The sequence below is a fragment of the Muscardinus avellanarius genome (assembly GCF_963383645.1).
Source record: "Muscardinus avellanarius genome assembly, chromosome: 4".
NCBI classification, from domain to species: Eukaryota; Metazoa; Chordata; class Mammalia; order Rodentia; family Gliridae; genus Muscardinus; species Muscardinus avellanarius.
Genome location: NC_137789.1, coordinates 105,980,948 through 106,007,285, shown reverse-complemented (window position 1 = coordinate 106,007,285; position 26,338 = coordinate 105,980,948). Strand labels below are relative to the sequence as shown.

The following is a 26,338-nucleotide window of genomic DNA, read 5'->3' as shown; positions in this document are numbered from 1 at the left end:
TTGTAATCCCCGTGCTTGGGAGGCAGAGACAGGAGGATGGCACAGGTTTGAAGCCAGCCGCGTGCGCTGGCTTAGGAGACCCTGTTTCCAAATAAAAATGTAAAAATAGGTCTGGGAGTGCAGGCCAGAGGTAGAAGGGCTTCCAGGAACCCCAGTACCACAAAAAAAGAAAGAAAGAAAGAAAGAAAGAAAGAAAGAAAGAAAGAAAGAAAGAAAGAAAGAAAGAAAAGAAAAAGAAAGGTAGAAACGGCTTCACATGAGAGCACTACTGATCCTGGTGGCTGGACCTGATCCCATCAAGCAGAGGAGGAAGGGAGGACTTGGGGGCTGAGCCACTTCCTAAGAGCAATACAAAAAAGAGCTAAGAGGCCAGAATCGGGTCCAAATGCTTGTGTTCAGAGTAGCTTTGCTGAGTGCTCGCTGCGTGATCTCTGGCAACGCACTTGATCTCACTTCCTGTCCTCCAATCCATGAAATGGACATATGTGATCCTCGTTATGTTACTCTAAGGGTTGGATAAGATAATTCATAGAAAATGGTCAGCAGTCTCCAGCCCGAGGTGGGTAGAGTGCCGATGAACCTGCCCCTGGAAGAGCTGGCCCAGAGGAGCTGACTCCAAAGGCTACGGTGGAGCCGCTACCTGACTCAGTGAGAAGACGGGAGGGGAGACCCAGGGTGGCTCTGGAGGGCACAGGGGCCAGCCACGCCAAAAGGCACCATCTAGGTGCCCCACCGAGAAACATGGAAATTAATCCAGATTTCTGACCATGGAGAGCTTGCCTGGGTGGAGACTGCTCGCCGAACCTGACTCTTATGAGGCTGAAGCCGCTGGTCGGAGCTCCTCCTGCCTCACCTGTCTGCACATCTCCCTCATTCTCCCGACAGGTAACTTCCCAGTCTGCAGATAGAGAAGATGAAGGAAGATCCTCTACCCAGCTCTCATGTGCCCATCAGTGACAGCAAGTCCATCCTGAAGTAAGCTTTGCCTGTGTGGGGAGGGAGACTTCGTGCCTGCCATCTCCCGGGAAGCCATGGGTAGAGTGGTGGGGACTTTTTCATACATACAGTATGTGCTCTGAAGACAAGTGTGGGTGCTTCGTTTTGGGGCTTGTCTCTTTGGAGACCAAGGTGTTCTTCAGAGTGTGGGTCTGAGCCCCACTTTCTTGGACCCACAAAGGCAGGAAAGCGGGCAGTGCCTACTGGGGCTCTGCAGAGAGAATTTAATTTAATGTATTTATAAACTAGAATGATACTAACACTCCCATTTTATCATTTTGTTGAGCAGTTTAAAAAAAAAACTTGGTTCTGAGTTTTTAATGAAAAAGTGTATTTTATTGATATATATTTTTAACTTTTGCTTATTTTTAACTGCCATAAAATATTTGAAATTCTTTTAAATCCATTTCTGAACTAAAGCAAAGTTTTGTTTTCACTTTATCTTGCTTTATGACTATATAAATATGATCTAAGTTTGGGCAAGCCCTACCTGCCAACCCAAAGGACAGACAGCACCCTAGAAATAGGTAGCTTTGCTGAGGCCCTGTCCTCAGGAGCCTCCTGGGAGCAACCCCAGAAAATAGACAGCATCGTGTCACCAGAACAGGGGTCCTGAGGAAGCCCCACCATGGGGAGGTGGACTTTGGACTCAGGCTGTGAGAATTCTTGGTGCCATCGCAGAAAAGAATTTCAGAACAGGTCACAGCGAGGCACAGGCTGATTTTACTGAGAGAAGGAAAACAGTTCACACTCTGAGAGACAGGTGAGTGCAGGCATGGGAGAATACCAGGCTAGTTACATCTTAGCCAGGCATGTTTATATATGCAAAATCTATAGTATAGGGACATGACTTGAGACCTATGGTTGGATATATTAATTATTACCTCTTAAGGATGATTTTCTTCTTTGTTCTTCATGAAGAATCTCTGTTTACTGGTCAGGGTTTTGTGGGTTTTTAATTTTTTTTTCCGTTTTGCTTCGTGAGCTTAAACAGTATTATGTTGATGTATAATTAAAAGCTGTGACACTCAGATGTGGCAATCAGCTGACCCATAGGTAAGGTCTAACAACTGATTGAGTAGTGTTGATTGTGATTATGCTCACTCTGTGTGGCCCCTCATCTCCCACCTGGCGCCCTCTGTCCCACCTCAGCCGCATCACTGCATTTCACATTGCCGCCACAGCACCATTTCCCATAGTTAAATGTTGCAACAATATGAAATTTGATTTTGAAAAAAGTCACGATCATCACAGAATGATTAAGTTCATATAAATACATATTTCCTAATATTTTATGTCTGTTGTCTCCATACCCAGGAGTGGAAATAATACATTGAATCCTGCCTTGTTGATGCCAGGGCATTAAATATCACTCACCCTGTTGGTTCCATCATCCCCCTGTGACCTGCAGTCCGCACGCCTGGGCCCCAGGGTGGGTTCTGCTGTCTTGCCTGTGGGTAGAGGCACTTGCCTAGAAAGAGCCTCAGTGTCCAGTAGGGGACCAGAAACCCCACACGACTGTGCCGGGAAAGCATGCTTCTTACAAAAGATGCTCCAAGGGGCAAACACTTTGTGCAAAATAAAAGCATGTGCTAGCTCTCATTCCCAAGTTTTATAGATTCCATGCTGATAAGACAATAATTTAGATATACTGAGTTTCACTAACTGCCCTGTGAATGCTAACCTCACCTGTGTCTTTTCCCTTGTAATGTGGTTACGAGGAGGTTTTAGATGGCCTGTGTGGGTTGCAGAGTGTGCTTGGACATAGGAGCTGGCCTGGCCTTCTCTGTCCCCATCTACCAGCCATGGCACTGTCTCTTTTCCTTATGCCAGGAGAAAGTGTTTGGGCAAAGTGGCCTCCCTTGAGCCTTCAGGGTCTTACTCTCACCCAGACGCCTTTATTCCTTGATATAGTTCTGGAAATTCAAGATGGGAAGAGGTAGGCGCACCTCCTGTGCCCCTGTAGCAGCTACACAGGGTCCTTGTAGGAATTAATATGAAGAGAGTTAATATGAAGAGAAACCAAGAGTGTTTGAAATGCCAATAATCCAAGTCACGGTTTCCTCTGAAGTGACTCAGAGGTGGAGCCCAGGGGAGCGTCTGAGGGTGCCTATCTGTAATAATGAAAGTGTGCTACACCCTCGATGCCCTGGGGGAAAGCCTGTGAGTTTTGCTTCCTTCTCAGCACCCCCCTCCCCCGTACCCTAACCCTCTCCTTTCTCACAAGGGCCTGCGTGCAGAAAGAACCTTCTGGAAGATGAAAGCACAGGTGCCACAGTGGCACACCCAGGGCTTCTAACTAATTACAACGTGACTGGAAAAGTGTGTGCTATCATGCTCGGTTTATGAGTAAAGAGACTGAGGCCAATGGAGCCAAAAGATGCGTGTCTGTCCAAGGCCCTTCCACTCCCCAAGTGCATACGCATGCCTTTACGTTTTTAGGTCGGAACTCTTAAGCCTGCTGAAGACCTACAACTGCTACCATGAAGGCAGAAGCTTCCAGCTGAGACACCGAGAGGTGAGGCCCATGGCTCCTGCTTGTCCACAGGGTCTCCGTGTGTCCTGGTTTCCTGAAGACGTGTGTGTGTGTGTGTGTGTGTGTGTGTGTGTGTGTGTGTGTGTGTGTTTCAGGATAATTGTGAAAACTGGTCCCTTCGCTCTCAGAAGTGGCCTACTTTAGGTTAGATGGTCACTCTTGTCACTTCCTGGTCAGAGACCAGGTTACCAGCAGGCAGAATAAGGTTGTAAAGTCCTTGTAAGGTTCCAGAGCAGTTAAAACTCGCCTTGTAAGTCTTCTCCCTCCAGCCAGGAAATTTTGTACAGGGGCTTAATGGGACAAGGGAGTCTTCAATCTTGGTTACTGCAGCTCTTCTTCTTTTTCTCTGCCCAACACAACCCAGGTGGAGGGGACCTGAAAAGAATCAGGCCCTCTCTGATCCTTACCAGCCTAGCCAGGTATTCTGGGCCTTCTCAGCTATGTCCCTTGGTCCTTGGTGTTCTTGTCTGTCAAGCGAGGTGCTGGGCTATTCTCCAGATGACAAACTTAGATGTTCACGGGACCCTACAGGAGACCCATAGGTAGACCCATAGCGTAGCTCAGAGGTAGAATGCCCCTGGGTTCAATCCCCAGTTTAAAAAAAAAAAAAAGAAAATCTAGATTCTTACCACCCCTCCCCAGGCTTACTGAATTGAAAACTCTTGGTCTTTCCATCTGTGGGTTTTTATTTGATTTTTGTTGTTGTTTGTGGTACTGGGAATTGAACTCAGGGGCATTCTACCCTTAAGCTCCACCCTCAGACCTTTTTATTTATTTTTTTATTTTTAAAAAGAGTCTTGCTAAATTGCTAAGGCTGGCCTTGATTGAACCTGTGATCCTCCTACCTCAGCCTCACAAATACTGGGATTACAGGTGTCTGCCACCATGCCAGATTCCCATTGCTATTACAGGCCCTTCTGAGTATTTGGCAACCAATGGTCAAGTTTGGGAACCATTAGTAAGAGGTTGGCCTGGTCACTTGGAATTCCCCAAGATAATCTGCTCTTTAGGAACAGGGCTGGGAAAGCCCCCAGCAGCCTTGCCTGTGGTTTGAGGGACAGCGGGACAGTCCCTGTGGAGAGTGGTCATCAGGAGGCATTCCTGGTAGCCTGCAGTGGTAGGAGGTTAGCTCATAGTAGTGGTTTTCATTTTCTAACCCTAAAAGGGATGTAAAGCTCAGACCTTATCTTCATGGAGTCAGAAAGTATCTTTCAGGAACCTTCAGCAGTGCTAGCAGGCAAGGGGCTGCAGGTTTTAGTAGGTGTGTATCTTTTGGGGGTGATGACCACCATAGAGAAAAGGCTGCAGGCCTGGGGGGCTCAGTGTTCTGGTACTGATAAGATGATTGGGTCTCACTGAGGCCCACCGCCCTCCACCCTCCTGAAGATTGTAGTCCTGGGACTGCCTGTGCCTCTGGGATCCCCCATTCCCAAGCACTCACTGCAGGGCCATCCCAGGCTGGCTTCTCCCCAAAGTGGTAATACAAGAGAGCTTTGCTAAGACTTGAGTGACAACTCAGAGGTGAAGACCTTAGTCCAAGGTCACAGTGGAATAGGTGAAAGAGATGAGCATAACATAGCCACACGTTTCCATCAGGAAGGTTGAGAGGTCTCAGGATCCTCTATGGAGGGTCACTGACACGGACCCAAGGACAAGGGCTGGTTGTCACTCTCCTTTCCCTAGCTGCGGTGCCTTTTGGCTAGCAAGGGGCTGGCCAGCCGGGTGTGCCCTCCCAAAGCCATGCAATGCCCTGGAAAGTCCCCCTCCCTGTTGTCACCAGGCCTCTCTGTTAGCAGATGCAGCCCAAGTGTTATAGTTTGGGGCACCTCCTCCTTCACCATCACATCAGCGTCTGCAGAACATGGAGAGATGAGGTGTAGATGTGACCACACCCTGGGCCACAGGTGTGCTACAGCCTTACTCCCTGCCGGGAAGAGCTCCCCCTCTCTGAGGCCAAGTATCAACTGCCTTCTCTCTAGACCCTGCCTTTGAGATAATGATGCAATGAGCTGCTGAGTCACTAGAGCGGTCTGTGCCTTTTGTGCATAGCAGAGGGCTTTAACTAGGCTGGTTGGTGTCTTAGAAGAAAAGTGGACTAACAGGAAATGCTGGAGTGTAAACTGGTCCCTCTAGATAAACACGGGAAGCCAGAGGCCAGCTGACCCTGGTCCAGGAACCCACATGGCCAGCTCGGCCCCTGTGCCCAGCCCTCAATGGGCTCATAGGCTCCCCCTGATAATTGTGAACATGCACTGCACCTAGTCTGACTCGGACACCCCAGTAATAGAGAGACCCAAGGAGCTCCCCCCTCTTCCTGGTTCTCTGCCTGTCAGGGGTGCAGAAAGCTAGGCCCTTCCCTAAGAGAGTTTCCCCGCTTCCTCTCCTAAGGCCTGGAAGAGTAGTTGTCCTATGAATATCTGTTACCTGAGAGCAGAAAAGGGCTTCCCAGCTGATGGTGGGGTTAGGGTTAGGATTAGGGTTAGGTGCAGTCAGTAGGGTCTTTTCTAAGGAGCAGCATGTGCAAATGCCCTGTGGTGAGAGCACATTGGACATGCTCCAGGGCCAGGGGGCATGCATTCCTTGTGTCCCAGGCCCTTCCTTATGCCTGCAGCAAGCCATGGGAGAGTGTGACTGTTCCTGTGGGCGCCCACTGGAAGACTTAGAGAAGGGAAAGGAATTCTGCTAGGCTGTCCTGTCCTCAGCAGCTTGGGACACTGCCAATAACTCTCCCCGGCTTCTTTCCAAGGGGCTGGGGGATCCTTGTCAAGATTCCTTTCACCTCTTTCACATCTGAGAATATTTGCAAAGGGGCCAAGCCCAGGTGTCCCCTCACTCCACCTGATCTCCCCTGACCAGTGGGGGAGGCTCATTAAGGCCATGATTGTTGCCACACACCTCCCTCTGGCCTGGTGTGGGTGTGTGGGAGGGACCTGGGGATTGAACTCGGTGGCATTCGAACACCGAGCTACACCCCCAGCCCTTTTTATTTTTGATTTTGAGACAGGGTCTCACTAAGTTTTTGAGGGTCTTGCTAAGTTACTGAAGCTGGCCCCGAACCAGCAATTCTCCGGCCTCAGCCTCCTAAGTACTGGGATTGCAGAGGCATACCCAGCTTCTGGCCTAGTTTTCATGCTGCTTTGCAAAAGGGTCTGCAGTGAGGTAGAGTCTAGCAAGCCTGGACCATGTAGTCACCAGCCAGGTACCCACTGGGTAGGTCCGCCCTCGCCATCAAGTGAGGACCTTAGGGCTAAAAGGCTGCCCCGAGTGTGCTTGAGGCTCCTGTAGAGACACAGCAGGCTGTGATGGACGCAGGCATCAGCCAATGGTCCTTACCACTCTGTCTCTAATTCCCTTGACTAGTTTCCACATCTCCTATAGTGGGTGTTGGTCTCCCCCATTTTACAGATGAGGAAACTGAGTAAATTGCTTGCCTGAATTTTTTCTTCTTTCTGCCTTCCCAGAAAACACACACAAAAGAGGACAGAAAAACATTTAACAGGTCCAAAGCAATTAAAGTCGACACTCAAACACAAAAGAGAAAGAAAGAAGTAGATGGATAGTTTACCAGGCACAGAGGCAGAGGAGACAGTGGCCCACCTGGTGACCTTGTCTGTGGGACCCCAGCTCCCTCGCTCACCCTGTGGCCCTTCCATCCTCCCCAGGTCACTCAGCTCCCACTCAGCACAAGGCAATGGGGTGATGGTCTTTAATCTGGATTTTTTTTCAGTTCTCTGAGAAAGGAAATCCTTCCCCCACCACCCCACTTCTCCATATTCCACTTCCTCATCCCCTTGGTTGCTAGATGCCTCCAAGAAGTAGGTTCTCCCGGTCGTGGGCACCCAGAGCTGGCCGTAGGTGGTCTGAGCCTCAGGATATCTGGACATGCCCGGTGCAGGGCAACTGGACATGTCCCTACTCTGGTCCCTGAGCCCAGAGCCAAACCTTGCAGCGAGGGCGCTGGGAGGGGAGGCAGCGGGGATGGTAGGGGCCAGGCCTGTGGGCTTAGTGGTGGGTGCAGTTCTGCCACCAGGTATTTGCAAATTGGAACCAACAGGATTCAGTGGTGCATTTGCTAAGATTCCATGTTTTCTGCTGGTCCTCATGGAACAAGGGCTCTGAGACCTGGGAAGTGAGTGCTCAGGGCCTTCTTCTGAAACCTCCAGGGAGCTGAGGCCCTGCCTCTGGCTTCCCCTTCTGAGAATGAAACAGCTGCTCAGAGCGGGAGCCCAGGACGTGCATTTACTCATCAAGCAGCCTTGGAGGCAGGTCCCATGTTATCACCATTGAACCCAAGGGCAAAGAAACAAAGGGCAGAGACACTAAGTCACTTGCTCAAGGAGCAGAACAAATGGTACCAGTCACATCTCATCATGCAAAACGGGCCGTCACCACTCTTCCGAATAGGGCATCTCATTCACCCTGAATTTCCAACATAAACCCCTGAGAACTGCATCCCTTCCAGAGACCTGCCCGGGACAGCGCCCACCACAGGGCAGAGGGTGGGGAGAGAGGCCATGTGGACCCACGTGTGCTGTACAAAAGCCTTTATTGGGGAGGGGTCAGAGTTCGTGGATCACCGGGAGGTGCAAGTAGAGGCTTCTGAGGATGCTGCTGGGGCGAGGGCCGCAGCGGGAGGCTGTGGCCCGGCCGCATGTCTTGTGTTTGAGATTGACGATCTGGTGTCCGTCCTGGGATGGTCTTGTCAGGGAGAGTCCGGGCACCTTGGCTTCCCAGAGCCTCCCTCTGGCCTTGCCACTGTCTGCCTGTCTGCGTGCACCCCAGCGTCCAGCAGAGAGGCCTGTTTTCCCAAGCAGGTCCCTCCTATCTGGCTCCTTTCCTTGGGACTCCCCGAAGAGCCGGTTCAGAGGGTCATCAGCGCCAGCAGAGGGCAGTGTGGGCTGCTGGCCGTGGAAGTCGGAGGTGCCATCCTGTAGGGACATGGCACAGTGGCCCTTCTTGCTGGCCTGGGCTGGCGCGTGGGGTCTGCTGGGTCGGCTCCTGGCTGTGACTTTGTCGAGCACAGAGGTGGGCTGTGCCAGATGACAGATAGATCTCACGTAGTCATCCAGGCTGGAGGAGGCTGCAGACTCCTGCCCAGGTTCCCCAGACAGCATCTCTTCCGAGGTCTCCCGAATTGTGGGCAGGTGGGCCACAGACAGCAGAAGTCGGGACCTCATCCCTCCTGTGAAGCAGAGGCAGCAGCCTGTTGGCCATGGGGGACAGATGGTTAAGACCCGCCATGCCATCCCAGTACCCATTCCCAAGGCTCCTCCCTCATCTATGAGAATCAAGTACACCGGCACAGTGTGGAATCTGAAGGTCCAGACCAGGGCCGGGACCCCTGAGCTCTCCCTACCTGCTAACATTTAAAAATTCAACTGCTTAAGACTATTCCTGTGGTTAAGAATGTGTGCAGACAAGAGAATCTAAGTATACAAATGTGAGGTCAGAAAAACCTGGGTTTAAAACCAGGATCTGCCACTTACTGGCCTGAGATCCTTGCTAAGGTTATCTCTCCAAGCCTCCACTCACCCATCCATAAACAGGGGTATAAAGATGTCCCTGGCTGGGATTTTGCAGAAAATGCATGAAATCGCATCTGTCTAGTATGAGCCCCTTGTAAAAACACAACCTTTTGCACAAGTATCTACTGGTTCTTTGCAGACCACAGTTAGCAGCGCCACGTGGTTTCTACCCGGCAGCGAGGTCTGACAGCTGAGAACCGCCCTTGGGAAAGTCTGAGCAGCTGCTCTCTTACCTGCAGCTCAGGGTCTAGGTCTCTGGCAGAGAAGCCGGATGAGCCAGTCCCGTCCAAGGCAGGGCTCCTAAGAAGCTCAGGGGTCAGAGATTGGGATTGGGCTCTGGGTCGCTGGTCGATGCTCTGAGGCTCCCGACCACAGCTGAAAGCTCTCTGGCTGGCTAGCTGGCTGGCCATCAAGCCTCACAGCCAGCCGCTGCTTTTATACCTTTCCTCCAGCCATCAATTAACTGTCACGAGGGCCCAAAATAGCAGCACTCAGGAAGGCTCTCAGAGGAAAACAGCTTGGAGGGCGGGGCCTGGCTTGGCTGCCAGCCTGGAGCCAGTGTTTGTGCCTGTGGGAGGCTGGGGAATGTTTACACTTCAGGCGTGGTGGAGGCCTTCACTCCTGGCCACCTGGAGGGGGTGCAGGGAGAGACAGCAGGCTCCACAAGCTCCCCACAGTCAGACTCAGGGTCTGCCACCCTCTCCTGAAAGTGTTCCCCACCAAGTATTACCCTGGCACCCATGACCCCAGGGTCCCCAGCCTTGGACTGGTTCTTACTGAACCCTGGGCTGCGCTCCAGTCACGCGGGGCCCCAGCCTGGGGGCTCCAGGCGCCTGCTCCAGGATGAGCCACACCCTCCTTGGGCTGGGACCTAGGGCAGTCTGGTCCCAGTTTTACAGCACCCTAGATGAGATGCCTTCAAAGGTGGATTTATTTATTGTTCATTAGATATTTAGTGTTACCATGTTCCAGGACTGTTTCAGGGACAGCAAACATAGCAGTGGGCAAAGTTATGGGTCCCTGAAGTTCATATCCCAGTGAAGGAGACAACAAAGTCATCGGTGGACAGGTGCTGTGACTTCAGGTGCTGCAGAGAAAGGTGGAGCAGTGGCATGGGACAGAGTAGCAGGCTGTGGTTGTAGATGGTGCAGTCAGGAGGGTCTTTCCTACGAGGCAGTACGTGCAAAGGCCCTGTGGTGAGAGTGTGTTAGATATGCTCAGGGGGCCATAGGAGAATGCATGCCTGACCCGAATGGGAGGAGGTCAGAGGACCTTGGTGTGCATGCTGGACTTCACATTGAGGACCCTGGACTGCAGGGTTTGAATAAGGATGCTGTGGTTTGGCTTCTGCCTGATCTTAAGGGGAGGTCAGGGAGCACCTGCGCAACACTAGGGGGACAGGTGTGGCTCTACTAGGGGTAGAAGTGACCACACTAGGGGGCCAGGGGTGGCTGTCAGCATAGGAGGCTGCTGAGGTCAAGGTGAACAGCTCCTGGGAACACTTGGTAAAAAGCTGGCACCATGGCCCAGTGTGGTGCACACACCTGTAATCCCAGTACTTGAGAGGCTGAGACAGAAGGATCACAGGTTCGAAGACAGCCTTGGCAACTTAGTGAGACCCTGTTGCAGAATAAAAAGTGAAATAGTGCTGAGGGTATGGCTTGGAGGTAGAATACCCCTGGGTTCGATCCCCAGCACCACATACACACATAAAAAGAGTCAGCACTGTGTACTCCTCAGACAGGGCCCAGATCCTCCACTCCAGCCTAAGTCCCAACTGCAAAGCATCTGACTTCAGATGAGTGAGCAAGAGAAGTCACAGGAGGGAGAGGGCTGGCCAAGCCTGAGGTCTGAGGGTCCCACAGACCCTGGACTCTCCGGGAAGGAGGAGGGGCTGGCAGTCCTAAGTTCTCGCATCCTACCTGGGGAAAGGCGGGAGGTGCCTGTGGAGGAGGAGTGGGGTTTCAGGTCCACATGCTGCAAGGCACTCCTATAAATGCTGCCAGGGGGATGGAGGCGTTTCCACAGCAGCCCTGTTCCAGTGGGATGACAATGAGAAGAGAGAGAAATAGAATTTGTGAACGTGAAAAGTTGGTCAAAAATATTGCATGGTTCCATTTAAAGGAGGGTTCTAAAATAAACTCCTAGAAGCAGAGAGAAGGATGGTTGCCTGTTCTGGTAGGGAGGGGAGGGATGGGAAGGCAGGGATTGTTGTTGAACTGGTAGAAAGTTAGGTACAGAAGCTGAGCAGGCCTGGAGGTCTCATAGCCAACAGTCCTGTGCTGTGCACCTGAACCTCGACGAGGTCTGAGCTCAGTGCCGTGCCTCCTGCCTGTATCCCAATATTTGGGAGGATGAAATAGAATCACAGGTTCAAGGCCAGTGTGTGGTAATTTAGCGTAATAACCTGTTTCAAAATAAAAAGGGCTGGGGGTGTAGTTCAGAGGAAAAACACCCCTGGCTTCAATCCCCAGTACCACACACACACACACACACACACACACACACACAGAAGGTGGGTCTCATGTTAAATGTTCTTACCACAAAAATGAAGAAGTAAATTAAGAAAGAAGATCCTGGGTGGAGTGGGAGCCTGCTGGTTGAAGTCCATGGGCTCTGGGGAAATGCCCACATTGCAGGCAGTGCTCTGAGGGACCCAGGGGCCAAGCCTGGCTAGGGTGATTGCCAGGAGAAGGTCCTGAACTAGGCCAGAGACCTGAAATCAAGACCAAGAGGTGTGAGCCAGAGCCAGCCAGCCAGCGTGCCTGTGGAGCCAGGCTCCGTGGTCGGGACTTCACACTTCGTGTGGATGACGGAGGACGAGCCGCACTCTGTGTGTGCCACACGATGGGAGCAGCTGAGGAAAGTCCAGGGCTGGCAATGTCCCCAAAGCAGTGAGAGAGGCGAGACCAGCCATTAGGGAAAAAGACGGCTCAGTGTTCTGGGGCTGGGCTGAGTCCCCAAGAGTGGGCGCTGCCGCTGCCGCTGTTGCAAAGGAGCAGCCTCCTCTACGACTGTGGGTGTGGGATCAGGTGAGCAGGACCTGGTCACCTCACCCCCTACTCAGGGGGTTCCGGGGTGGCGCACGTGGCCAGACCCCGCGTCTGTGGCACGTGCTTCCTCGCTGCTCTGTGGACGTGCCTGCTGACAGCGGCGGTTCCTGTGGGACACCTGACTCAGCCTCCCGCCTGCCCCGGCCATGCTGCCGGTCAGGCCTTAGCTGTGCAGTGGAAGGCACGCCTCTGGCTTCCTCCGGGAGGAACCTGGCCTCCTGGCCCGGAGCACGTAGAGACTAAAGGAGGGGGGACCCCGAGGAGAAGGAGTACATCTGGGGGCCTGGCCTGAGTGTCCTGTCCCCCAGGGAGCATGGGGAGGAAGGATTCTGGGGGAGCAGGCTGACCTGGCGGGTCCCCCACAGGAAGAAGGGACTCTGATCATTGAGGGGCTGCTCAACATCGCCTGGGGACTCAGACGGCCCATCCGACTTCAGATGCAGGATGACAGGGAGCGCATACACCTCCCCTCCACCTCGTGGACACCTGCACAGCCCAGCTGCCCACTGTGAGTAACCAGCAGCCCAGGGGGAGCCACGGGGGGGGGGTATGCGACACTTTTCAACCTAGGTGCTCCTGTTCGGGGTGCATGTGGGGTATCATCAGCCTCAGGGTAGATGCCCTGCTCCTGACGAGGCTCTAGCATGGGATGGTAGCCCTGCCTGGTCCCCTGTGGTTCAGTGGCTGCCATGGTCCTTCTTACCTCACCTACCTAAATACACTGCCTCACTCATATGGCCTAGCAGGGCTAGGGAATCTCCCAGGCCCAAGAGCTCTATCACATCCCTAGGTGGTGGGGTAAGAATTCACACAAATGACCATACACCTGTAATTCCAGTACATGGGAGGCTGACACAGGAGGATTATAAGTTCAAGGCCAGCTACAAGCCAGGAGTGTTAACACATGCTTGTAATCCCAGTACTTGGAGTCTGAGATCGGATCACAGGTTCGAAAACAAAATGTGATAACTTAGCAAGACCCAACAGACCCGCAAAAAAATTTTTAATTAATTAATTAAATTAAATAAATAAATAATAAATAATAAAATAGAGCTTAGAGTGTAGCTCAGAGGTTAGAATGCTCCTCGGGGGGCAATTCCCAGTACCACCACTAAAAAAAGAAAAAACTTTCACACAAATGTAGTCTCCTTACTACTTCACTTGTATTTTACTATTAGATTTTGCTTTCATACATGTATTAGAATTTCCAATCAAATTTATCTTACTATTAGGCAAATGGTTCAACCAGAAGAAAATGATTTCCAACCTGTCATACTGTTTTGAGAACATTTACCTCTTTCCACCCACCTTCCCCCAAAAGGGAAGGTAATGGCTGAGCTTCTGTGCATAATAACTCCTTCAAAGGGGCAAGCATTCATAACAGGGCCTCTCCAAATATGCAGGTAAACGGGTTCCCCAGGAGCAGTCAGCATGTGGACACAGCAACACATCCTCAGGTGTCCCTGCACACTCAGCAAATTTTGAGCTTCATATAACTAGAGCCTAAGGAAAGACACCTTGGTAAGGCTGCAGTGTGACTTGAATTTCTTTCCCGTGGTAAAAGCAGTCCCAGGCACAATCAGTAGTCACATTCTAGAATGTTCATGCTGTGAAATGCTCATGCATTCCTCATAACTACTGTCTTATCCTCCCCAGCAGCCCTGTACTGTGGGCTGTGTTCCATCACTCCCTGTATCAGTCAGCTGCTCATCACAGTGATCAAAATACCTGACAGAAATAATTTAGAGAAGGCAAGATTTATGTGGGCTCACTGTTGCAATGTTACAGTCCATGGTTAGCCAACTCCACGGCAGAAACATTATGTGCGGGGTATGGCAGAAGAAGGCAGCTCAGCTCATAGCAGCCAGGGAAAAGAAAGAGAAAGACACAGAGAGACAGAGATGTGCCAGAGAGAGATATAATCGCAAGACCATGCACCCAGTAACTCACCTCCTACAGCTACATACTATTTGCCCACAGTGACCACCCAGTAAGTCCATTCAATGGCCGATTAATCCATCAGTGGATTTATCTATTGATGAGGTTAGAGCCCTGATCCATTTATTTCATCTCTAAATATTGTTGCATTGCCAACCCAAGAATTTTTCCAGAGACACCCAGATATCCAACCCAGAACATACCTCTTCCTTCTCAAGCCCAGCACTGGCAGTCCTGGCAGGGGTCAGTCCTGCGCAAGACCTAGATGTTGGCCCATTCAAGGTTGCCCCTGTCTGCCTCCCCTCCGGCCCTCTGGAAGCCCAGGAGCCCACTCAGCCCATAGCTGCACAAGACTCACAGGTGCTGACTTCCATGTGCCTGTGTCCAGGTGACACCACTGAGCACAGCCTCTCGGGGTGATGGGGCCAAGCTTTTGCTCCTTTCTGCGGATGCCATTGGGAGCCCTTTGAGGTTCTTCATAGCAGCTGAGCACGGCCACTTAAGGTGATAGGGCCAGGCTCCTGCTCCTTCCTGTGGATACCATTCAGAGGCCTTTGCTGATGTTTGTTTATTCCACATTCACTCTGTTCAGCCTGCCCTCTTCTCACCTGTCCTGTCCCAGGAGCAGCCAGTCTCTTCACCTTTCAGCCTTCTCTCTCTGCCAGAAGCCACCTGAGCATTGTGATTCTCTTTCCAGAAAGGAACTGCCTCCCCAAGACAGCAAGGTCACTACTGAAGAGCCAGGTGCCCAGCCCGTGCACAAGGCCGAGAATTCCAGCGACGGCTCAGGTAAGTGGGGCCCACAAGCTGCCTGGACCCTGTCTCATCCAAGGGAGGAGAAGAGGGGTTTGGCTCATAACCTCAGTGTCTGACTCCTAGGAGTGACCCTTGCTAAATCCCTACCCAGCGGTGCCTTTACACATATTCTTATTTACTCCCCATTATGGGAAAGGAATGCGGAATAGTTGCCGTGTGGCAGTGCCTGAGACACCCGCACTGTGCAGTGCTGTGCAGAAGAGGAGCCTCAGCAGAGGGCAGCCCCAGCCCGGAGACCCCATCCTCGCGCTCTGGCTCCATGATCACTCATCTGCCCTCTGTGTCCCTCCCCTCATCACTAAGTGAAGGACTGTGCCAGAGTAGGTGCTGTGAGGATGGGGCTGGGTACCACACCCCTCTCTGGGAGCCATGGGACAGACCGGGGAGGCTTATGACTGGGTGATGTTGTGACACAGCTTACACCCTCCCACTTGCAAACTGGGAAGCACACAGGCTCTGCCACGCATCCCAGCCAGGAGCAGTCACTGTGCACTTGAATGCGTGTGACCAGTGGGTCCAGGGAGCCTCCTGAGCACCAAGGACAGCTGCTCTCCCTCCTGCTACTGCTCCCTTTGTTGCTCTCTTCAGGGGCCCTGGAGGATGAAGAGGAGGTACCCCAGCTGATGAGGACCAAGAGTGACGCCAGCTGCATGATCCAGAGGAGACCCAAGTGCCGTGCACCGGGTGAGGCCCAGCGGATCCGGCGACATCGATTCTCCATCAACGGGCACTTTTACAATCACAAGGTGACGCCCCCACCTGGCTGCTCCCTGGGTCCCAAAGCTGAGAGGTCAGTGACCAACATGCCCCAAGCCCAGGCACAGCAGCCCCATGACTCTGGGAAGAGGCGGTGGTCACTCCCTGTCCAAAAGACTCAGGAGAAGCCACAGCAGCATGACAGTCCCCTTCTGGAGCTGCGCTCTTTCTTCTGCCTTGTGGTTTGTTGTTTTGTTTTGTTTTGTTTTGTTTGTGGTACTGAGGATGGAACCCAGGGGCATTCTTCCTTCAAGCAATACTCTTGGCCCTATTTTTTTTATTCTTTATTTGGAAACAGGATCTGAGTTGCAAAGGGCCTCACTAAGTAGCTGAGGATGTCGGCAAACTGTGATCCTCCTGTCTCAGCCTCCTAAATGCTGGGATTACAAGTGTGCGCCACCGCGCTCAGCTGATCCACACCTGTAGGTTTTGACAAATAAGCTCAAGACATACAATTTGCCAAGTTTATTGTTAAGTATTTTTGGGTATGTGGGTTTTTTGGTACTGGGGATTGAACCTGGGGGTGTTTTACCTCTGAGCTATACCCCCAATCCTATTTTATTTTTTGTTTGGAAACAGGGTCTCACTAAGTTGCTGGGGCTGGCCTGGAACCTGCCATCCTCCTGTCTTATCTTCCTAAGTACTAGGAGTACAAATGTGTGCCACCCCACCCAATGCCAAGTTTATCTTTCCTGAGGCCGTTTTCTTAAGTTTCCACCTGAGCCGGGCTGTTAGTTCTGTGAGAACACCATGTGCCCAGCTGTCAGCTCCACTTGGTAAACCTGGCCTGCTGCAGAGGTGTGCCCATGGGATGTGTGCTTGTTCCCCGGGAACCCAGTTGGCTGGTGATTCCCAGCACCCCTTTTGTCCCAGTGAGCATTGTACTGACCCTTAGGAAAGATCACCTTCCCTGAATGACATCATTCCACACACAAAGGGAACTGTAAAAGGAGAGTCAATTGTTGCTAAAAATGGGAGGAGTGGCAGTTTGGGCGAGGCCCTGGTCAGAGCGTCCTGTGCCAGCAGCTCCCTGCTACACTGGGAAAGGAAAGTGGAGTTTCCAGTCTGAGCAGCTGTCTTCCTTAATGGAAGAGTATGACTCATGCAAGGGGAAAGACGGGCCTGGGGGTCAGGTCTGAAGGAGCAAGCAGCCCGCATCAGGACTTCCAAGGGCCATTCAAGCCACTCTTTGGGGTATCCTGGACTATAAGAGAAAGATTTCGGCCTGGCCAGCTGAAGGGACCCTGCTTCCATTTACAACTCCCCTCCTACCCCTCTCTAGGTTTGCAGCAGTGTGCTAACGAATGACCACAGGGTTTCTTTGCTAAGTCCAGAAAAACCCAGCAAAATCCTCTTTCCGGGTATTGTGGCACACACCTGTGATCCCAGTACTTGGGAGGATCACAGGTTGGAGGCCAGCCTCAGGATTTTACTGAGACCCTCAGCAGCTTAGCAAGACCCTATTTTAAAATTAAAAATAGAAAAGGGCTGGGGATGCAGCTCAGTGATAGAGCATCCTTGGGTTCAATCCTTAGCACCAAAAAAAAAAAAAAAAAACCTTAAAACTGCCAAAGACAAGTCTTGCAAAAGTGCAGTGCTGAGATAGGAGGATCACAGATTAATGAGCCTCAACAAATTCATGAGAACCTCAGCAACTTAGTGAGAGACCCTATTTCAAAATAAAAAATAAAAAGGGCTAGGGGTGTAGCTCAGAAGTAGGGTGTCTCTGGGTTCAAACCCCAGCATAGACTCACACACACACACACACCTAATAGTGGGTCTTGGCTCAGGTACGTTGGCATTTCTGGCATCTCATTTTTGTTTGGCACTTGTGATCTTATTTTAGTCATTGCAAATGCACAGGGATACGATGTTACTTAAAGTAACTGAAAGGAACAAGGAGACCCTCATCACAGCCAGCCCATGATCCTGAGGGAAGAGTTACCTGAAGAATGTATTTTTCCAGGCTAATGGCCCACCGTCCAGAAGGCTAACTAGTACCCTAGATATCTCAGACAGTGGGTTCACATATCCTAGGTAAGAAAGGGGCTCCCAAAGAGAAACCCTTTATAGAAGCCCTCTTTCTCACCTTTTTCTATATCCACACACAGGTAGCATCCTCAGAAATTAAGATACAGATTCCTTGAGTCACTAACTTCCTGGGGTTGCTGTCCAGGTTTTATTGTTCGGAACCGTGTACCAGTACCTCACTGAGTCATTTTCCAAAACTGCTATGATTCACAGTGATTTTGGTTTTATTCCCACATTGGGTAAAATTGTGTAACAGTTCCCACTGATTTGTCCTGGCCTGTTGTGATCAATTCAAGAGAAACCTTAGCCAGGCATGGTGGTACACTTCTGCAATGCCAGTATTTATGAGCCTAAGACAGAAGGATTGCAGGTTCAAGGCTAGCCTCAGTAACTTGGTGAAGCCCTCAGCAACTTAATGAGACCCTGTTTCAAAATAAAATAAAATAGGGCTAAGGGTGTAGCTCAGAGGTAGAATTCTCCTTGGTTCAATCCCCAGTCTCTCTCCCCTCTCCCCTCTCCCCTCTCCCCTCTCCCCTCTCCCCTCTCCCCTCTCCCCTCTCCCCTCTACCCTCTCTCCCCTCTCCCCTCTCCTCTCTCCTCTCCCCTCTCCTCTCTCCTCTCCCCTCTCCCCTCTCCCCTCTCCCCTCTCCTCTCCCCTCTCCCCTCTCCCCTCTCCCCTCTCCCCTCTCCCCTCTCTCCTCTCCCCTCTCTCTCTCTCTCACACACACACACACACACACACACACACACTTTTTGTGCTTAGCATTGATACAGCAGACCCAGAACCTTTGTTTCCACTTGGACACTTGGAATTGGTTGGTTTCATCTTGAGGAGAGTCTTCATGCAGAAGAAATCCTAACAGTGTCTTCTTGTTAAGACTTGGAAAGTCGAGAGCCTAACTCTACTTCTGGAAAAGTACAACCCAGAGTCAGTTGAGTCTATGAAAGATGCTAATCTGGCCCCAGATCTTTTTTTGGGGGGTGGGGGGCTGAAGGCTGAACCCAAGGGCATTCTGTCTTTGAGCTATATCCCAGATCTGATGGTATTTTGAAACAATCTGACTACATTGTTGAGGCTGGCCTTGAACTGAGGTCCTCCTGTTTCAGCCTCCCAAGTACTGAGATTCCAGACATGAGCCACCACACCTGGCTGCAGGGCTGGCTTTAAAGCTGGCTCTGGATCCTTGCACCCTGGAGACCACTTGGGGGTTTTGTGCAAGTTCTCTGAGCACCCTGAGCCTCTGCTGCCTCCTTGGGAAGGCAGGCCACAGAGGAGGAGTATGTGAATTTGAACTTGGGTTGGAGAGCAGTGAGAGGCCTACTCACAGAGGAGTCCGTCTTGTGGGAGATGTCTGTGTCAAGCAGCTAGTGTGTGGGGTTTCAGCCATCACAGGATCTTTAGTCGCAGCACTGTCCTTTCTAGATGGACAACGCTGACCAGCTGTTTAACCTCCATAATCACGTTTCCTTTCTAAGAAAAGGGAGTTAGCTGGGCGTGGTGATACACTCCTGTAATCCCAGTACTAGAGGGGCTGAGACAGAAGGATTACAGGTTCAAGACCAGCCTCAGCAATTTAGAGAGACCACGTTTCAAAAGTAAAATACTAATACTAATAAAAGGAATGAGGGGATAGCTTGGAGGTAGAATGTTCCCAGGTTCAATCCTAGAACCTTACAAAGGAAAAAAGGAAGGAAGAAGGAAAGAATGGGAATGAGTTATAGGACCTTCAAAGAGCTATTGTGGAGGTTAAATCAAGGACTGCGTATAAAACATTTAAAGTTCAACACATGGCTAGAGGTTATCAAGGACTCCTTAAGTATCAGGCAATAGGCAGGTTATTTCATATGCAGACATCCCTCCACTTATAAGTTCTGTACCAGTTAGCCCATCATGAGTTGAAAATGAAAATGCACCTAATCCCCCTAACCTACAGAGCGCCGTTGCCTACTGACATAGCCCACCATGGAGTGTCGCTCATCTCCCCTGGAGATCACCTGGCTCAGGGGAGCTGAGGCTCACTGCCCCCCAACATTGAGAGAAAGGATTGGATTGTGTATCACAAGCCCAGGAAAAGATCCAGATTTAAAACTCAAAGTCCAGTTTTTACTGAAGGTGTACTGCTTTTGCACTTATTGGCCAGTAGAAATATTGTGAGTCAAACCATTATAAGAAGGTTGTGAACCATCTGTGGTGTTTCATACATAGGGTTAGGGATGTGGCTCAGTGGTAGAATGCTTACTAGTATATGTGAGGCACTGAGTTCGATCCCTGACCCCCCTGTGCGCGTGCACACACACACATACACACACACACACACACACACTTAAAGGTGAACTACATGCAAAAATACAATGTGCCCTTTCCTTAAAAAAAAATTGTGAAGAAGCCCATGTGGCTGGGTCACAGGTGCTTGCAAGCAAATCCTGCTGTCTTTAGAGCAAAACAATAAGAGGAGCGGCAGATGGTGTTGCATAGGCTGTGCGGGAAGCCTTCATAGATTGGTAACTAGAACCATGCTTTTTAAAAAAATAAGTGCTTCTGATAAATTGTACTGTACTTCCAGATCATGGTGTAGAGGCCTCCCAAAGATAGCATGGCCTGGCATCTTTTTCCGAGTGCAGATTCTATTTCAGGAGGTCTGGATTGGAGTAGGAGAGGCAGGCAGGCCAAGATGAGACTGTATGCAGGTGAAGATGGGGCAGACCATACTCTGAGTTTCAGGGGTTTGAAAGGTGACACCTCTGGGCAGCCTGGTGGTGACTGGGCCGGAAGGGCTGGCCGAGGGGAAGGAGCATGCTGGGATGCAGCTTCAGAGTGATGTGAGGGCCTCCGCTCAGGCACTGCTGGGAGAATGTGGAGGAATGGACAGGTGCGGGAAGTTCCAGCCTTTCAATCAACAGACACTTGGTGATGTGATAGATGGTAAAATGGGTTCCTCCCACCCTTTTGCCTAGGATCCAGAGAACTGCCCCCAGGGGTGTGTAGGGAATATAGGTGTCTTCTTTAGAGTCCTCTATAAGACATGCAGTAGCATGTTGAGACACATGCCTGTGATCCCACAACGTGGGAGGCTGAGACTGGAGGATCGCAGGTTTGAGAACAGTTTCCGTGACTTAGCGAGGTCCCTCCTCAAAATGAAAAATAAGGACTAAGGGTATGGCTTGGAGATAGAATGCCCCTAGGTTCAAAGAAAGGAAGGAAGGAAGTGAGGGAGGGAGTAAAAGACAGAGGGACTCACAGTATTAAAGCTTACTCTGAATGCCCCTCATCTGGTAACCAAGAGCTCACACAAGGGTCTGCATGATGGGCAGGTGCAGGTCTCCCCAGAGCCCAGGGAACCTGCTGTTGGATCTACTCAGCACCACAATGTCAGCTTCGTGGCTCCTCTGGGCCTGCCCTGAGTGTTCTTTCTGCCCCACACAGACCTCTGTATTCACTCCTGCTTACGGGTCCGTCACAAACGTGAGGGTCAACAGCACCATGACCACCCGGCAGGTGCTCACCCTGCTGCTGAACAAGTTCAGAGTAAGTGCGGACACACCAAAGAACCCATCCCGGGACGCTGACGCGTTGCTATTTTGCTGGGAGGACTGGAAAGGCTGGGGGCAGCTGCCCGTGGCTCCTGCTAGAAGACTAGCAAGGTTTCCTCTGCAAAGCTGGCATCCCTGGGACTTTAGGCAAAGAGGGAAGGGTCTTTGGGGGCTTGCGTACATGGCTTTGTGCCTGTGGTCACTCTACTCCCGCTCAGCCCAGAAAGCTCATGCTCTGACTTCCTGTGACTTCCTGTGCAGGTGGAAGATGGCCCCAGCGAGTTTGCACTCTACATCGTCCATGAGTCTGGGGGTAAGTATCAGCTTCCTCTTCCAGATCATAAAAACACCAAGTCTCTGCCCATGGGGCCAGCTCACCAGCTGTGCTGCCCTGGGTGCCCTGGGGTGGCCTTGAGACACATTGCCTCTGCCTCTTGTACCTTCCTCTTGAAGCCAAGCCAGGCTTACTCTCCTCTGCTCTAGGGATCCCCCCTGAAACTGTGCAAAGATGCCCTCTCCAATCCCTTTGAGTGGAATGCACCATTCCCCAGCTCACTGTGACTCAGTCAGAGAGCGGGGAGCAGGTGCAGGGCTGCCACACCTGGAGCTGCTGTGGCAGAGTCCACAGGCCCCCACTGTAACCTCTGTAACACTCACGCAGCAACACCCTGTAGCAGCACGGGCAGGCTGGTCTCCCCCATCCCCTTGCCCTTCTGACATCCACTCAACTCTTGTTTATCTCTTAGCTGAGCCTTTGTGGAGGAAAAGATGTTTTTTTGCGGGGGAAAAGATGATTACACAGCACCTCAGCAAAAGAATACCCTTTGGAGAAAGGAGCAGACAAAGAAGGAGGGCTCTGAGATTCCAGGTGTACATGTCAGGAGCAAGTGGAAGGCAAGGGCTAGTTTCAGCAAGGTTTAGGATGCACGCTCCTTGGTGCCATCTCTGCACTGAGGAGGGTCTAGAGTTGCCTCTGGTGATTAACTTCTGTCTTTCCTGGTAGAGAGGGGAGGGAACACCATGACACATTTATGCCCTACAAATAGGCAAACAGGAGGGGGCCCAGAGCTTTCCCTGTATCTGCTTCAGTTGCCTTTAGCTCAGCAGGACCTTCTTGGGCAGTGGCAAATGTGGAGGTGCCCTGCTCTGTCATCCTTCAACAGGATCACACATCTCTCAGGACAGTGTATTCAGTGAGGTCTGAAGAAAGTCTCCCAGGCCCCCTAAATATACATTTTTGTATCTTTTCTGGTACAAAGAAAGATGATTCTGAAGTCCTACAAATTTTGTAAAATGCCTTCTATTTCAGAGAGAACAAAGTTAAAAGACTGTGAGTACCCACTGATTTCCAGAATTCTCCATGGACCCTGTGAGAAGATTGTCAAGATCTTCGTGATGGAAGCCGACTTGGGCGAGGAGGTCCCCTATGATGTGAGTGGGGGCTTCGCTGAGGCCTCTGCTACAGGGAGGGCCTGGGGGCCAACATAGGGCTTTGGAGGGCTCTGAAGGCTTCCTTGGCTAGAGCCCTCCTGGGCTGTGTCTACTGGAACCCCATGGCTATCCTGAAGGGTCCAGCCTGCCCTCTGCCTGTGGATGATCACCGGCTCCATCAGCCTCCTAAAGGGAAAGAAAAATGTGGGCTCTGGAAACCCAGGGCCCTAACCTTTTCCTTCCAGGCAAGTGAAAATCGGTCCTTTATTGGAGTGTACTTTTATTCTGGTTGTGCTAATGACTCCACACAAGGGCTCCTTAACTTTAGCATAACTAGGGCCTATGCAAAAGAAGGGGGTGTCTAAGTCTTGCTGAGTCTTTGTCCAGGCAAGAGGATGATGCACAAACTCCTGTGCACAGAGGAGGCATTTAAAGTTTAGATGCCTGTGAGAAGGCCTGGTGGCCCCTCCTCCCTCAACCTCTTCCCTGGGTGGGCACAGTTTCATTCCATTGTTAGAAACAAAGGTGTTCCCACCCCCAGCCTCAGGGAACATCCAGTGTGACAATGCTACAGTATTGAATGCTTTTCCTAATATTCAGCTTGATATTTCCTCCCGGGGCGAGGAGCTGCCTTAGAGCTAAGAATGGGTCCCACTTGTTCTCCCACCCAACACAGCAGGGCAGCGTGGGGTAGGGTGGGAAGAAGGGCAGCCACTTCCGTGGGTCCAGGATCAGCCGTGAGAAAAAATTTAAAGCACATTGAAATGTTCTTGGATTTTCTAGGTTGCTCAATACATTAAGTTTGAAATGCCGGTGCTGGACAGTTTTGTGGAAAAATTAAAAGAAGAGGAGGAAAGAGAAATAATCAAACTGACCACGAAGTAAGCAGCATTTGATCAGCTAGCTGGGGGTCCCAGTCATCAGGTGCATCTCTCTGCAGGGTACAGCTATGCAGAGCAGGGAGGCTTTCTCCCCCGCCCGCACTGGGATGCCTTGGCTCGCAGCATTACCCCCTCGCCTTCTGGGGTGTCAGCCTGCAAAATGGAGTGAGTGCAGTCCAGATGCTCACACAGCCTGGGCATCCTTAGCAGCAGGGGACTTAGCTGCAGAAGACTGGGCAGGAAAGGCGGACATGGGAGCAAGGGAAGTTCACAGGTTCTAGTGAAACAGCTCTGGAAAAGCAACCGCTGAGAGAGCCTACTAGGTGCAACTCTGCCTAGTCCCAGGCCTCTCCTACTAACAGGACTGCAGAACCGGCAGGAAAGTGGAGATTGTGGGCGCTCCCAGCACCAGCTGCTGTTTCCAGGGGTCGAGTTCAATACAAAGGGCAGTTACTCCAGGGACCGGCTGTGTGAGGTCCCCACAGTCTGCCCATTTCTCAGCTAAGTGATGCATTGAGCGGGACCTGTGGAGGACGTTGACCAGGGCCGGCCCAGGAAAGGAAAGGACAGGCTGCTCACTGTGAGGGCTTGAGTTGCACACAGTTTAGATTCTGGCTTCTGGCTGAATGACCCTTGGAAAACTGCATCTGCCACCACAGCTTTCGCCTGTGCAGTTGAGCCCCAGGCAGGGAGTCACTGGAGACCCCAATCAGAGGGAACTGTCTCTTGTACCCTCAGTCATGCCACCATTGGGTTTTAGAGTAGGGAGTGACCCAGAGGTCACCTTCTCTGTCAATTTGGTGTGCAGAGAGGAAAGTGAGGCCCAAGACGAGGAAAGACATAACACACGTTGTTTGCAGAGCTTGGGCTGTGATACAGGCTTCCTGGACTCTGCTCAATGGCCCTGGCCCATGCCATCGCACTTGGTCCATACTGCAGAGTCTTTAAAATGAAATTGGCAACCTGCAGCTTTGAAGCTCTGTTTGGTTGGCAGTTTCTGCTTAAGACTTCTCACAGAAGCAAGCTGGGCTCCTCCTTTTCCTTGGTAAAGGACAAGTGGTGGCTGACAATCATCTGGCTGGAGATGGTCCTTGTTCCTGAGCAAGGTATCCACGAGCTCTCTCCCTGATCCCCCGTTCTGCCCCTCCCTCCTCAGTGAGTCCCCTCTGCCTTGTCTCTCTGCAGGTTCCAAGCCCTGCGTTTGACGATGCTACAGCGTCTGGAACAGCTGGTGGAGGCCGAGTAGCTAACAGGCACCTGCCTCTCCTGATGTCCCCAACAATGAGAGCAGATGGAGTCCTGGTGGCTGGGCCCTGACTGGTCACACATATCCATGCTGCTGCCTGAGGACTGTAGCGCCTGTGCTTCTAACCTGATAGCTAAGCACCGTCAGCCTGCATCCCTAACCTTGGCCCTACAGTGAGCACACACAAGAAGGAAGCAGAGCTAGGCCTGAGGGGCTAGGAGCTTTCTGGTTGGGTGTGAATGACAGGCTAGCCCATCCAGTGAGCAGCCCTGAAACTGGAACTGCTCATGTTCTGTGACTGGATGGTGTGGCCATTTCTGTTCAGGCCACATCCCTCCTGCTGAGGAGAATGGTACCCGACCCCTCTCCTGGGCCATGGGCTTCGTCCAGCTTCCTGTTGCCTGGGTCGGAGCCCCTGGAGTGCCCCTGTCCTCATCATCTCCATGGATGCCCCCACATCTCACTGCCACTACAGTAATGACTGATGAAAGTAGGGGCTGCCAGTAGCCTTGGGGGGCGAGTCTTACCAGCTAACACTTCCCCACAGGCAGGCACAGCCCAGCATTCCATGTACAGAGGTGAGACCATGAATAAGACCCTCAGGATTCCATCCACTGTCTTCAGAAATCAGTCTCTTCCCAGTGAGACCCGAAGGGATTTTTTTTTTTTAAAGGAGCTCACTGAAGAAGCATATCAATTCAATTAAACAGGGTGGTGGTCCACAACATGTCATCTAAAGGGCACTCTGGGCAGAGGGCTCCAGAGGCAGGGCTTGAGACTGTCACAACTGCCTGGGCAGATGTATTTAGGATGACCCTAAATACTTCCCATAAACATGGTAATGAGGACAAAGGTCTGTTTGGGGAGAAAGGCTCTGAGTTCCCTGGGGCCAGATATTGAACAATTTATGTTTGTTGATAGAGAATTTCTGGGATGAAGGAGAGAGCCTTTGCAAAACTCTGCAGCAGTTTACATCAGTCATGTGGGTGTTTTTCTGAAACAGAGCTGACCAAAGACCAAATTCTTCTCTTGCTGAGATCTGTGGACAGTAGGTTTAAAATAAAAACCATGGTGGGGGTTGCAAAGTTAGGAGAGATTCCATCTGTGATGAGTGGAGAAGTTACTCTTAGGCTTCCCAAAAGAGCAGAGTTTAAGGATGATCGCAAAGTATGGAGCCACTCTTTAGGGTCGACTTCACCCCAAGATTGCCCAAACCCAGGTCTATCATCACAGAGAAACACAGATGCCATGGGAGGCCTGACTGCAGTTCTATGGTCTCTTCTCTCTGCTGGAAGTAGAGTTTCTTAGGTGCTGAATAAAGATGTGCTCTCTTGAACTATAAAAGTGATAACCAAGCTCTCTTTTTCCTTCTGCTTGTCCACCCGGCCCCTTCTCTCTAATCTCAGAAGTGGTAGGAAAGTGCACCAGAAGAGCCACATCCAACTGCTGCTGACCTTGACAGACCTTTGCTCTCATGCACAGCCTGGGGCTTGGTGTGGAGCCTGAGGGGAGGCTGCCATACATGTGGAGAGGTCTCTGGTGACTGGCCTGTGAGTGGCCTGAGAAATAGGGTCACTCTGAACTGCAGAATCTTAGCA

At 51.3% G+C, this 26,338-nt stretch overlaps 2 protein-coding genes across 2 annotated transcripts; one reads left to right on the top strand and one right to left on the bottom strand.

The window, feature by feature from the left end:
- Positions 1–913: 913 nt before the first annotated feature.
- Positions 914–24,740, top strand: RASSF4 (Ras association domain family member 4; the record flags this gene model as incomplete). The annotated part of the gene is made up of 10 exons (XM_080694806.1): positions 914–975; positions 3,439–3,514; positions 12,476–12,618; positions 14,746–14,837; positions 15,453–15,610; positions 21,076–21,177; positions 21,444–21,495; positions 22,492–22,613; positions 23,397–23,494; positions 24,680–24,740. The coding sequence occupies 10 exons, from the start codon at positions 914–916 to the stop codon at positions 24,738–24,740; spliced, it is 966 nt and encodes a 321-aa protein (XP_080550932.1).
- DEPP1 (DEPP autophagy regulator 1) lies at positions 8,092–8,709 on the bottom strand (the record flags this gene model as incomplete). The annotated part of the gene is made up of 1 exon (XM_080695274.1): positions 8,092–8,709. One exon carries the CDS (start codon positions 8,707–8,709, stop codon positions 8,092–8,094), a length of 618 nt encoding a protein of 205 aa, XP_080551400.1.
- Positions 24,741–26,338: the final 1,598 nt, after the last annotated feature.